The sequence below is a fragment of the Vulpes vulpes genome, chromosome 5 (assembly GCF_048418805.1).
Source record: "Vulpes vulpes isolate BD-2025 chromosome 5, VulVul3, whole genome shotgun sequence".
Classification (NCBI taxonomy): Eukaryota; Metazoa; Chordata; class Mammalia; order Carnivora; family Canidae; genus Vulpes; species Vulpes vulpes.
In genome coordinates, this window is record NC_132784.1 from 118,229,694 (window position 1) to 118,244,287 (window position 14,594).

The following is a 14,594-nucleotide window of genomic DNA, read 5'->3' on the forward strand; positions in this document are numbered from 1 at the left end:
TTTTTTTTGCTCAGAGCAAGCTATTTTCTCAAATGCTTGTTGTTTCTCTAAGTATGCAGTGTGAGGAACACTTAAAATAATTTTCACTGAAAAATCTAATGTTCTAGAAAGTTGAAAACTTCAGGATACATTTCAGAGGCCAAACTGCTGAGATTTTACCTTTTCCCTTGGTGCTTAATTAACAACCTATAAATTATTATTTCTTGGAAGCACCTTAAAGACTGACAGAGTCTTCCCTGGTAGGAAATGTCATCCCGGGATCCCTGGGTGGCGCAGCGGTTTGGCGCCTGCCTTTGGCCCAGGGCGCGATCCTGGAGACCCGGGATCGAATCCCACATCAGGCTCCCGGCGCATGGAGCCTGCTTCTCCCTCTGCCTGTGTCTCTGCCTCTCTCTTTCTCTCTGTATGACTATCATAAATAAATAAAATTAAAAAAAAAAAAAAGGAAAAAAAAAAGGAAATGTCATCCAGAAAAGAAGACTGAGGGAATAACCCAGAGAGGGTCCTGCAACCCTATAGTGAGTGATTCCCTGCCTATAAATCAGGGCTTTGCAACAGAACATAACCCACAAGGCAAGGTGAAACCGGACAGTCAAGACTCTGCACATGTAACACATCCTCTCCAGGGAGAACTTTCAGAGTGGACGTCTAAAGAATGAGACTGAATCTGCAGAAAGATAAACAGGCATATATTCAGATGCTCAGCAATGTGGATGCTCAGGAAGCATGATTAGTTATTTATTGCTGTGTAAGAAATTACTCCCGAATTTATTTTAAAACAGTAAAATAGAAAAGTAAACAGTAAAAATAGAAAAGCAAAGCAAAATGAACCTGTTTGCCTTTCTCTCCAAGAGTGCATTTTGCATCAGTAGTGCAATCCAGCTGTTTTATCTTAGGGCATGACTATCATGTGATTCCATTTGTGTGTAATAAGGTAACTCCTCACCGTCAAAGCACTGATAGGTCCTGAGTAATCTCCACCTCTGTGAGGGCTATGATCTAATACCTGGTTCTGTGTTTCTTCACCTTCTAAAAGCTCATCTCCAGTGCTTATGATTTCTCTTGCATATTGTCCCTCCATTCTTACAATTGCTCTCTGCCGTGAATAGAAAATGATCTACCTTAGAAGTCATCCGTATGACTATCGTATCAACTTGCTGTCACAGTGCTGCTGCCTCATAGAAGTTCCCCTTTGTTCTACTCCACCAAGAATTTCTCCTTTGTCTGTTGACCACCCTCCTCTCTCTGCCACTCTCGATCCAAGCCTCATCACCTCAGCAGCCCTCTTGCCATTCCTCTACACTCCCTCCCAGCCCTGGCAAGGAATTTGCCCTGCGGAAGTCCAGGCACTCCTCCTTCCCTGTATCTGGCCTGGGGAGCATTTCCAGGGGAGGACATATAATACAGGAATATGAAAATAGAAGTCGGAGCCCACTCCCTCAGTCGGACCCTCCCACTGTCCGAACTCCTACAAGATTTAACTACTCAGCTTCCTTTCTCACTTTCCACTCTGCTCAAACCTGGGAAGTCCTGCCCTGATCATAATAGGTAAATATACTTCCTGCCTCACGGGGAAGGCACGTGCTCGCAAACGTTCAGCCACCAAATGTATGATCATGTTACATCTTTTCAAGGTATCTTTAACCCTGCCTTCTTCCCGATTTTTTCATGTGCAACCAGTCATAAAGTTCAGTTTATTTTATGTTGTAGACAGCTTCTAAAATCATTGCTTTGTTTTGATATTATGCCCTTGATATAATCCCTTCCCCCTGAGTGGGGGCTGCACTTAATAACTTGATTCTGGTGAATAGAATTTGCAAAGAAAAAAAAAGATGTCACTTCCAAGGTTACAAAAGACCATTACTCCCATCCTACTGTCACCTCTCTGGCACGTTACTTGCTTGCTTGGATGAAGCCAGCTGCCAGGTGGGGAGCTGGTCTACACATCCACGATGGAAGAGAGCAAGTGAGGCCGGAAGGGACTGAGACCCCCAGTCCAACAGCTCTCTGGTTAATGAGTCCTGCCAGCCTCCCTGTGTTGTAGGAAGTAGAATTTTCTGTGGTCAGAAGTGCCAGGCGTACCACAGCCTTAGCTGGCAACTTGTTTGCAGCCCTATGAGAAATCCTGACTGGACGACCTGCTCAGCCACAGCGGGGCTGCTGACCTACAGAATACATTTGATAACAAATGTAATTTTTAAGCCACTTGATTTTGAAGAGCTCTGTGATGCAGAATAGGTCACTAGTCTACCATCTACAGTGCTTTGTTAAGGGGCACCTGGGTGGTTCAGCGGTTGAGCATCTGCCTTCGGCTCAGGTCGTGAACCTGGGGTCCTGGGATCGAGTCCCACATCCGGCTCCCTGCAGGGAGCCTACTTCTCCTTCTGCCTGTGTCTCTGCCTCTCTCTCTGTGTCTCTCATGAATAGATAAATTCTTAAAAAAAAAATAAAATGCTTTGTTTAGAGCATGATTCTGGAGCCAGACTGCTTCAGTTCAAAACTCCTTGTTTCCTCCATTCACATTCCGTCTGCCACCTCCTGGCAGTGTGAACCTGAGGAAGTTGATTAACCTCACTGTGCTTAAATTTCCTGGTTTATAAAGTGACGATAATAGCATCTACCTTAACAGATCACTGTAAATTGAAATAAGTTAATAAAGGTGAAATCCTAATAACAAAGGCTGAAATCCTTAGTATTTTATATAGTATTAGTATCACTTAATATCCCATAATGACCCTGCTACCACTCTGGTTTCAAAGGTGCATCATTTTTTTTCAGGGGAAGGGACCGTCAGAAGGGCTCTTGTTTTCCCACTGTTCTCCTTCTCATCATACTCCTTCTGCACTGCAGACAGGTAGAGCTTTTCATATGTAAATTTTGTTGGTCAGGTCATTTCTGTGCAGTAGCTTTTCATTGAAATTCTATTGTATTTAGAAATCATCAGTGTGGCTCACAGGGACCTGCCTCCATTTCTAGATCCATCTCATGCCATCCTCTCTCACTCTCTGTGCTTCAAACCAGTTTAGTTTAATGAATACACCCCATTCTCACCTGATCCTAGACCTATGTATGTGCAGTACCTTCTCTGACAGCTCACATTTCATAAGATATAGCACGTTTATAATTAATATTTTGCATATAGTGTCTATATTTCTCTCTCATGAGAGAGGGGCCATATGGCTCAAGTTCGTTACTATTTTCCTAAGGTTAAAAGCAATGCTTGAATAACACAATACTAGCTGCTCAACAGATTTTAGCAGAATGAATGGTGTCCTGGACTAATGCAAAGACCTGGCTTCCTAAGTAAAAATGTAAGAAAAAATACAGGTAAGTGTTAGAAATAATGTGGAACTGCCAAAGCCTTGCATGCCTTTAAATTCTACAAGAAGTACATAGCAATAATTTTAATATATATATATATTCATTAAAATACAAACCTAGATTATAAAGTATATGTTGTCTGTGGAAAACAGATTTTTTTTTGTCTAATAAAATATGGCTACCTACATTTTGTCACAAATATATACAAATATATGTGTATACACAAATACAATATAAAAAGCAGACAATTTTTTAAAAATAGCATTTTATGGATAAAAGCCAGTAATGTTCCAGTCACAGTATCCAATACTAGTCTTGACCTTATTTTTAGTAACTTCTCTGTGACATCCCAAACTGTCCTCCTTTCATCCCTTTCAGATAGTGAATTTTTCTATACCCAGCCCTTTCTCTGTAATCGTATCTTCTGTTTTTCTTCTAACTCTATGTAACCAATATGGTTTTGATTATTGCCATCTTTCCCTCCACCGTAAGAACCTAAGAGAGTGTCTTTCTCATGGGAACACATCAAAAATATTGACTAAATAAATATATTATGAACACCTTTACATTGACCCCATCAGTGGGAGTGTAAAAGGAGCCAAAGGACTGGTAGATCATCATTAGACTTGGAGCATCGTGACATAAAGAGCCCGTAACCTAGTAACTGTAGCTTCACATCTAGACTGGAAGTCACAGACCAAGGTTATGGTTTTGTAGGGAAGAAATTTTCTACCACAGAAGCCAGAATTCATGCGTTTGATTTTAAGCTCTTTTTATACTATTTGTAATAGTAAACTTCTGCCAAAATTATCTCCTTATAAATACATATTATGGTGTCCTGTTTTGTACTTGGGCTCTCCTTGCCTACATAATGATGTCTAAACATGATGTTCACGGGCCTACGTGGTCTGATACATCACTCTCTAGCTTCACCTCCAGATACTGTTTCTCCCTCCACATATACATGCTATAACACTGCATGCTGGGCTTTGTAGATCCTGGAACATGTATGCAACCATGTTTTTATGCTTCACATGGGTTCTGCTGACGAGAGATTATTCCTCTTTAGACCTTACACTTTTGTCCTAGGATTTTTATTTTTTATTTATTTAAAAAATAAGCTCTAGACCCCAATGTGGGGCTTGAACTCGACCCTGAGATTAGGAGTCACATGCTCTACCAACTGAGCCAGCCAGACACCCCTCCTTCTTAGCACCTAGAAATACTACACAGGGTGTCTCCTCAGAGGCCTCTATAGAGAGAAAGAGTTGTATGAGATACAAACTGCTCTCTCTACACTCTCAAAGAACCACACAAAAGCTTTTATTATAAAATTTATCATGTCAAATCACAGTGCTTTGTGAAATATCCCTATTAGTTTTCTAAGTTCTGAAAGCTGCTTGAAGGCAGAAATGACACCAGAATCATTCATCCTTATGCCACTATGGCCTAATACAGAACATGGCACCTAATACAGAACTAGTAAATCTTTGTTGGATAGGTGGGCAAAGGGCCAAAAAACAAAACTCACCAATCTCAAATAATCAAAGTATATGTTTCAAGTTAGACTCCTCCAAAACAACTCCTGCTCATTTCAAAAAATAATAGTAATTTCATGAATAATTTTTCTAGAAATGTAGGGAATACACACAATTTAGAGAATGAAGATTGGTAGATTGACACCAGATGAGTGTCAAGTTTCAAGAAAATTGAAAATAGATTTCAGATTGATAACTAAATTTGTTTACTTCTCATTTTTATAATGATTTGCTTCCTTCAAACTTTTAAATGTACTATTGATGTATTATATATGAGTGCACTATGTTAACACATGTTCATTACTTATCATATGTGCTAAGGTAGAAATCTTCATTATAGATTAATTTTTAAAAAATTTTAATTTTTAAAATATATATATATATCTGTTTTTGTTCCAGTACCACTTTGTCTTGGTCACTACAGTTTTGTAATATAGCTTGAAGTCCAGAATTGTGATGCCTGAAGCTTTGCTTTTCTTTTTCAAGATTGCTTTGGCTGAATTCAGGGTCTTTTGTGGTTCCATGCAAATTTCAGGATTGCTTGTTCTAGCTCTGTGAAAAATGCTAGTGGTATTTTGATAGGGATTGCATTAAATGTGTACATTGCTATGGGTGGTATGGACATTTTAACAATATTTGTTAAATATTTGTTAAATATTCCATGAGTAGGAAGTGTTTTTCTATTTCTTTGTGTCCTCTTCACTTTCTTTCATAAGTGTTCTAGAGTTTTCAGGTGGAACTCTTTGGTTATATTTATTTCTAGGTATCTCTTTTTTTCTGTTTTCTTTAAATTCCAATGAGTTAACATATGTGGTAAAATTGGTTTCAAGTGTAGAATTTACTGATTCATCATTTGCATCTAACACCCAGTACTCCTCACAACAAATGCCCTCCTTAATAACCATCATCCATTTTGCTCATTTCCCACCCTCCTCCCTCCATTAGTGCAATTGTAAATAGGATTGATTCCTTGATTTCTCTTTCTGCTGTTTCATTATTTGTGTATAGAAATGCAGCAGATTTCTGTATGTTGATTTATATCCTGCAGCTTTACTGAGTTTGTGTATCAGTTCTAGTTTGGCAGAGTCTTTTAGGTTTTCTACATAGATTATTGTGTAGTTGGAAAATGGTGGAAGTTTGACTTCTTCCCTGGCAATATATATACCTTTTATTTCTTTTTGTTGTCTGATCGCTGAGGCTAGGACTTGCAGTACTATATTAAATAACAGTGGTGAGAGTGGACATCCCTGTCATGTTCCTGATAATATAGAGGAAAAGCTCTCAGGTTTTCCCCTTCGAGGATGGTATTACCCTTGAGTTTTTTATATGTGGCCTTGATGATCTTGAGGTATGTTTCTTCCATCCATCCTTTCTTGAGGGTTTTTATCAAAAATGGATGCTGATCTTTGTCAAAAGCTTTTTCTGCATCTATTGAGAGGATCATATCGTTCTTATCCTTTCTTTTATTAATGTTGTCTGTCAAGTTGATTGATTTGTGAATATTGAACCACCCTTGCAGCCCAGGAATAAATCCCATTTCATCATGGTGCATGATTCTTTTTATGTACTTTGGATTTGATTAGTTATTATTTTGTTGAAAATTTTTGCACCCATGGTCATTGGGATATGGGCCTGTGATTCTTTTGAGTGGGATCTTTGTGTGGTTTTGGAATCGAGGTAATGCTGGCCTCATAGGATGAGGAAAACTGCAAGTTTTCCTTCCATTTCTGTTTTTTAGAACATTTTGAGAAGAATGGGTATTAACTCTTCTTAACATGTTTGGTTGAATTCTCTGGGAAGCCACCTGTACCTGAACTTTTATTCGTTGGGAGATTTTTGATTACTGATTCAGTTTCTATGCTGGTTATGAATCTGTTCACATTTTCCATCTCTTCCTGTTTCCATTTTGGTAGTTTATTTATTTCTAGGAATTTATCCATTTCTTCCAGAATGCCCAATTTGTTGGCATATAATTGCTTATACTACATTTTTAGAATTGTTTGTATTTCCGTGGTGTCAATTGTGATCTCTCCTGTCCTTTCATGATTTTAGTTATTTGGGTCCTTTCTCTCTTTTTATTTGATAAATCTGGCTGGGAGTTTATCAATTTTGTTAATTCTTTCAAAGAAGCAGCTCCTGGTTTCATTGATCTGTCTTACTTTTTTTTGATTTCTATATCTTTTATTTCTACTCTAATCTTAATTATTTCCCTTCTTCTGACTTCCTGTTCTTTTTCCAGCTTCTTTGGGTGTAAGTTTAGGATGTATACTTGAGACTTTTTTTTTTCTTTTTTAAAGATTTTATTTATTTATTCATGAGAGACACAGAGAGAGAGGCAGAGACACAGGCAGAGGGAGAAGCAGACTCCATGCAGGGAGCCGGACGCAGGACTCGATCCCTGGTCTCCAGGATCAGGCCCTGGGCTGAAGGTGGCACTAAACCGCTGAGCCACTTGGGCTGCCGGAGAGTTTCCTTGCTTCTTAAGGAAGGTCTCTATTGCTATACGCTTTCCTCTTATTACTGTCTTTGCTGCATCCCAAAGGTTTTGGACTGTCGTGTTTTCATTATCATTTATTTCCATGAATTTTTAAAATTTCTTTTTAATTTCCTGGTTAGCCCATTCATTCTTTAGTTAGATATTCTTTAACCTCTACATGTTTGTAGTCCTTCTAAACGTTCTCTTCTTGTTGACTTCAAGTTTCATAGCACTGTGCCTGGAAAATATGCATGATATGATCTCATTCTTTTTGTACTAGTTAAGGCCTAATTTGTGACCCAATATGTAATCTATTCTGGAGAATGTTTCATGTGTACTCAAAAAGGATGTGTATTCTGCTGCTTTAAGATTAAATGTTCTGAATGTATGTATCTGTTTGGTCCATCTGATCCAGCTTGTCATTCAAAACCATTGTTTCCTTATTGATTTTCTGCTTAGATGTTTTATCCACTGATGTAAGTCAGTGTTAAGGTCCCCTGCTATTATTGTATTTTTATTAATGAGTTCCTTTATATTTGAATTCCTTTATATTTTACATATTTGAGTGCTCCCAAGTTGGGAGCATACATATTTACAGTTGTTAAGTCTTCTTGTTGAATAGACTCCTTTGTTGTGATTTAGTGTTCTTCTTCATCTTCTGTTATAGTCATTAGGTTTTTAAAAATATTTTTTAAAGATTTTATTTATTTGTCGGGGAGAAAGAGCAAGAGAGAGCAAGGGGAGGGGCAGAGGGAAAGGGATAAGCAAAGTCCATGCAGAGCCCAGAGCCCAATGAGGGGCTCAATCCCATAACTCTGAGATGGTGACCTGAGCTGAAACCAGTATTTAGAGCTTAACTGCCTGAGCCACCCAGGTGCCCTTACAGTATTTAGTTTAAAATCTAGTTTGTCTGATATAAGTATTGCTGTTCTGGCTTTCTTTTGACCTCCATTAGTGTGGTAAATGGTTCACCATCCTCTCACTCTCAATCTGTAGGTATCTTTAGGACTAAAATTAGTCTCTTATAGGCAGTGTATAGATGGGTCTTGATTTTTTTTATCCATTCTGACACCCTGTGTTTTTGATCGGAACATTTAGTTCATTTACATTCAGAGTAATTATTGATAGATACGAATGTAGTGCCTTTTTATTGCTTTTCATGTCTTCTGGAGATTTTCTTTGTTCCTTTCAAGTCTTTCTCAGTTGGTATTTCTTTCCTACTCAGAGTCCCCTTTAATATTTCTTGCAGGGCAGGGTTAGTGGTCACAAACTCCTTCCATTTTTGTTTTTTTTCTGGGAAACTGTCTCTTTCTATTCTGAATGACAGAAAAACTTTCTGGTTAGAGCATTCTTGGCTGCATATTTTCCCCATTCTGCCCATTGAAAATATTGTGCCACTATCTTCTAGACTGTGAAGTTTCTGTGAGAGACCTGCTGCCAACATTATTTATCTTCCCTTATAAGTTAGGGACTTCTTTTACCTTGGTGCTTTTAGGAATTTTTTTCTTTGTCTCTGTATTTTGCAGATTTAACTACTGTATGTCTTGTTGTTGACCTGCTTTTGTTAATTTTGATGAGGAGTCTCTGTTCCTCCTGGATTTGGATGACTTTCCTTTCCCGGATTAGGGAAGTTTTCAGCTGCAATTTCCTCAAATAAATCTTCATATTCTTATGATTGTTGCTGTAAGTTCTAGATCAGGCACATTAGTTGTATCTGTTTTGATTATATCCCTGACTGTGTCCTTTCCTTGTTCTTTCTTTTGGGATGAATTCCTCTAGGTCTCTGTATTCTGTGTTAGGAAAGCCTCTCTGTTTACATCAGTTTATTGAAAATGATCTGTCATGTCTTTTGCTAAAATTGTATGATTCTCAAGACCATTGGTTCTTATAATGCAAATTTATGACAAACCAATTGAAACCAAACATACCTTCCAATTCATCAATGATATAACTTATCAGATTTTTTTTTCAAGATTTTTATTTATTTATTCATGAGACAGAGAGAGAGAGAGAGAGAGAGAGAGAGGCAGAGACACAGGCAGAGGGAGAAGCAGGCTCCATGCAGGGAGCCCAACGTGGGACTCGATCCTGGGACCCCAGGATCATGACCTGGGCCAAGGATGGTGCTAAACCACTGAGCCACCCGTACATTATCAGGGATCCCGTACATTATCAGATTTTAAAATATATATATATCTATGAATTTTTATTGCAGCCAGTTCCCTTTGCTTCATATATAACTTGCTAAAACATTAAGAACAACTAAAATTACTAAAGAATAATAAAATTAAAAGAAAACATAAGCCGAAATGGTCATGAAAATATTGAAATACTAAATAGAAAATTAGATTACTCTTTTTTTTTTTGAGGGGAGGGGAGGACATTAGAGATTTAAAATTTTTCTTTCAAAACATTTCATAATTAGAATAGGAGTAACAGCCACTCTTGGGTGTATGGCAGGGGCCAAAATTGGGAATGAGAATATTGAAGCAAACAATTGAACTTAACAATGGCAAATGTGCATCTTCAACAAATATAACTTTAATTTTAGACAGCTAACACAAATACTCTGGGAATACATTTGGCAAATAGTTTTATGTGTACTAAAGAACATGAAAAATGAGTTTCTAGAATTCTCTTAAGAGTCTAACTAAAATATAAGCCTGCCTAGCAATGAGTTCTGTGCTTGATTTCAAAATTCACTTCTAATGTTCCAGAAGTTATAATAATAAACAACCTACCAAGAAAGGAAAATTTATTTTTCAGCCAATTGTATATGTGACTAATACTTGAAGTAATAACATAAAATTTTGTTTCATTATGTTGTCATAGCTAAAACATATACAAAATCATTTTTATGTAAAATGTAAGTTACAAAGTTTTTAAATCTTTTTTTCCCTTTGTAATAAAGTTCTATTTTTTGTTTATTTAATTATAGACAAAAGGTTCTCAAACCATGACACCTTCTGGCACCCAGAAAAAAGTTAAGAGAACTCTGCCAAACCCACCCCCTGAGGAGACCTCTACAGGCACTCAGTCAACATACAGCACAGTGGGTACAGTTTCCAGGAGGAGGATCTGCAGAACCAACACAATGGCACGAGCCAAGATTCTCCAGGATATAGACAGAGAGCTTGATCTTGTAGAGAGGGAATCTGCAAAGCTGAGAAAGAAACAGGCAGAACTTGATGAGGAAGAAAAGGAGATTGATGCAAAGTTACGGTACCTGGAAATGGGAATTAACAGGAGAAAAGAGGCATTATTAAAGGAGAGAGAAAAGCGAGAGCGAGCCTACCTCCAGGGAGTAGCTGAGGATCGGGATTACATGTCTGACAGTGAAGTGAGCAGCGCCCGTCCAACCCGAATAGAAAGTCAGCATGGCATTGAGCGACCAAGAACTGCTCCCCAAACTGAATTCAGCCAGTTTATACCACCACAGACCCAAACAGAATCTCAGCTAGTCCCTCCTACAAGTCCTTATACACAGTACCAATATTCTTCCCCTGCTCTTCCTACCCAAGCACCCACTCCATACACCCAACAGTCCCATTTTCAGCAACAGACTTTGTACCATCAGCAAGTTTCACCTTATCAGACTCAGCCAACATTTCAAGCTGTGGCAACAATGTCCTTCACACCTCAAGCCCAACCTACACCAACCCCGCAACCTTCTTACCAGTTACCATCACAGATGATGGTGATACAACAAAAGCCACGGCAAACTACATTATATTTGGAGCCCAAAATAACTTCAAACTATGAGGTGATTCGTAACCAACCCCTAATGATAGCACCTGTTTCTACTGATAATACGTATGCTGTCTCCCATCTTGGGAGTAAGTACAATAGCTTAGACCTGAGAATAGGATTGGAGGAAAGAAGTAGCATGGCAAGTAGTCCAATATCAAGCATATCTGCAGATTCTTTCTATGCAGATATTGACCATCATACTCCACGAAATTACGTCCTAATTGATGACATTGGAGATATTACCAAAGGAACGGCAGCATTAAGCACTGCATTTAGCCTTCATGAAAAGGATCTGTCAAAAACAGACCGTCTCCTTCGATCCACTGAAACACGTAGATCTCAAGAAGTGACAGATTTCCTAGCACCTTTACAGACATCCTCCAGATTGCATAGTTATGTGAAAGCAGAGGAAGATCCCATGGAGGATCCCTATGAGTTAAAGCTTCTGAAACATCAGATTAAACAAGAATTCCGTAGAGGAGCAGAGAGCTTAGATCACCTTGCTGGTCTTTCCCATTATTACCATGCTGATACGGGCTATAGACATTTTCCAAAATCTGAGAAGTACAGCATTAGTAGACTCACACTTGAAAAACAAGCAGCAAAACAACTACCAGCAGCCATACTTTATCAAAAACAATCAAAGCACAAGAAATCACTAATTGATCCTAAAATGTCAAAATTTTCACCCATTCAAGAAAGTAGAGACCTTGAACCTGATTATTCAAGCTATATGACTTCTAGCACTTCATCTATTGGTGGCATTTCTTCCAGAGCAAGGCTTCTTCAAGATGACATCACTTTTGGCCTCAGAAAAAATATTACAGACCAACAGAAATTTATGGGCTCGTCTCTTGGCACAGGGCTGGGCACATTAGGAAATACCCTCCGGTCAGCTTTGCAGGATGAAGCAGATAAACCATACAGTAGTGGCAGCAGATCCAGACCTTCTTCCAGACCTTCTTCGGTCTATGGCCTTGATTTATCAATTAAAAGAGATTCTTCTAGCTCTTCCCTAAGACTGAAAGCTCAAGAGGCTGAAGCTCTAGATGTTTCCTTTAGTCATTCATCACCTTCTGGCAGAACTAAGCCTACCAGTTTACCAATTAGCCAGAGTAGAGGAAGAATACCAATTGTGGCCCAGAATTCTGAAGAAGAAAGTCCACTCAGTCCTGTTGGCCAGCCAATGGGAATGGCCAGGGCTGCAGCTGGACCCCTTCCACCAATATCTGCAGACACTAGGGATCAGTTTGGATCAAGTCACTCATTGCCTGAAGTTCAGCAACACATGAGAGAAGAATCACGAACTCGAGGCTATGACCGTGACATAGCGTTCATCATGGATGACTTCCAACATGCCATGTCAGACAGTGAAGGTAAATTGGGCCTCAAACTACCTTGTTACTCTCAAAACTCAAACTCTTATTTTCCTGCATGTTTAATTTTCCTTCTCCAAGGATGTATTCTACTTTTCTTAGTGCGTCTTTTGCATGTTTACTTCAATTTTATTTCTTGTAAATGGAAATTTAATCTTGTGTATAGATTTCCTAGCATGCTTTTCTTTATTTCTTTTTAGTTTATTATTTTATTGTTGTTTCTTGATTGTTTGCTTGATTTGTTTGGTGTCCACTTTTCTAAAACCATTATCAAGTAATTGTGTCAATAAAATATGGTCATCCTTTAAATCCATAGTTGGAAAGTTTTTAATTGTATGTTTTTATTTTTAAAAAAATGCATTTCTAAATATATTGGTCAGTTTCTTTCAGTTTGTGAAGTCATTAATATTTAGAGCCATTAAGTACTATTCTACTAAACTTTGTAATAGAAAATTATTTATATTATTTTTGTGATATCATTGTTCATTAATTCAGAAAATGTTCTCTTTTTGAGAATCTTTGGCTGAGTCCCTGCTATTAGTGTAATCTAGAATTTTATAATTCTCCTTAAATAAAGGATTAATATTTTATTTCTCTCACTATGAGTACCATAATTGACAAGGTTGTGCATTTTGCATTACACACTTGAAACCTTAGCACTAAATATGATATTTACAAAATAATCATATCAATACATAGGAAACATTCTTTATATATAGAATCAAAAATTTGTTCACTACTCTTGTGAGTTTAGCAAGCTGAAGCCCACCTGGTTGGTGTACCCATTTAGCCTTTTCCTTGGCTTTGCATTTTGCATCATTCCATTTTTTTGTCCTAAATTGTTTTGCTAATTTTTCTGTGAATAAATGATTGAAGGCAAGTATACACTTTAACTAAAAACTGGCTTATGATAATTTTGTTGTTGTTGTTTAATCATATAGAGTGACAGGATTTTAGAGAATTATCTAGTCTAAATTTAATTATGAAGATGAGGGAGGAGAAATACAAGGATATATAGAGTCCTTTCCATGCCAGGAGGACTCATGACCTTTGGTTCTCTTTTTTCCCCTCCCTCTACAGTTTACCTTTGCATGTAGGTGTGATTTGAGTCCTGGAAATAAAATATTTCTCAAGTAAAGATATTATTAATTCATGCCTTTGAAGTCTGCAGAGCACTAAACTAACACAAACACCCCTCCTTTTAAATCGGACATTTTCCCTGAGGACTTACAGAAAAATACATGTTCATGAAGAGAATTTTCTTTCTACTTCTATATCTAGATGCTAATATGATTTTATAAGTTCATGTCTTGATTTGAATAGGATTAAAATAAATCTCTGGATCTGAAAGTTGAGAGATTCCTTTTCTTAGTGAAATTCCAACAGACTAGTTACTTTCTTTTTCTTTTTTTATTGAAGTTCAATTTGCCAACATATAGTATAACACCCAGTGCTCATCCCATCAAGTGCCTCCCCAGTGCCGGTCACCAAGTTACCCCATCCCCCCTGCCCGCCTCCCCTTCCAACTAGTTACTTTCTGATTTATTTTCTTCTCTACAGGCTATTGGATTGACCATTTTTATTGATAATTATTCAGTGAAATAAAACACTGTATTTGTATTTTTTTATTTTATCAATTGTTTGAATCTCTCTAGTTAAAAAGAGATATGACATTTTGTGGAAGCAATTTTTTTTCTTTACTTTTTTCACAATCCACATTTTACACACATTTTATACATATAAAACGATTGCTGCAGAAGAATAAAAAGATACTTCAATAATCATATTGGTAAAATAATAAGATAAATTAAAAACTTTAACAGGTTTATGGCATAACTAAACACCTAAGGCTATGTGTGTGCATAGAGCATATATTTGAGAATTTGACCAATTCGTTAATTCATCATGGATGTTTTGTCAACATGGTTCCAGACATTTAGATTTTTCTAGATATCCAAAAATATGGTATTTATTTACATGCAACCATATGAATATAACCAGATGTTTTATTTTTCATTTATATGTTTGGATGATATATACTCCTAATCATTAAGGACTGTATGAAAAACATTGTTTTTATAAATAGATGGTAAGACATCATGCAGCATACAAAATTATGAAATGAATAAAGAT

General features: G+C 37.4%; 1 protein-coding gene across 9 annotated transcripts in view; it reads left to right on the forward strand.

The window, feature by feature from the left end:
- The window catches only part of PCLO (piccolo presynaptic cytomatrix protein), a 383,872-nt gene that overhangs the window by 221,431 nt on the left and 147,847 nt on the right, over window positions 1-14,594 (forward strand). For all 9 annotated transcript variants that reach the window (XR_012001830.1, XM_072759800.1, XM_072759802.1 and 6 more), the window contains exon 7: window positions 10,274-12,461. Coding sequence is in view for 8 of the 9 variants with exons in the window: in XM_072759800.1 (XP_072615901.1) it covers window positions 10,274-12,461 (2,188 nt within the window). In the remaining variant the exon portion in view is untranslated. The remainder of the gene's footprint in view (window positions 1-10,273; window positions 12,462-14,594) is intronic.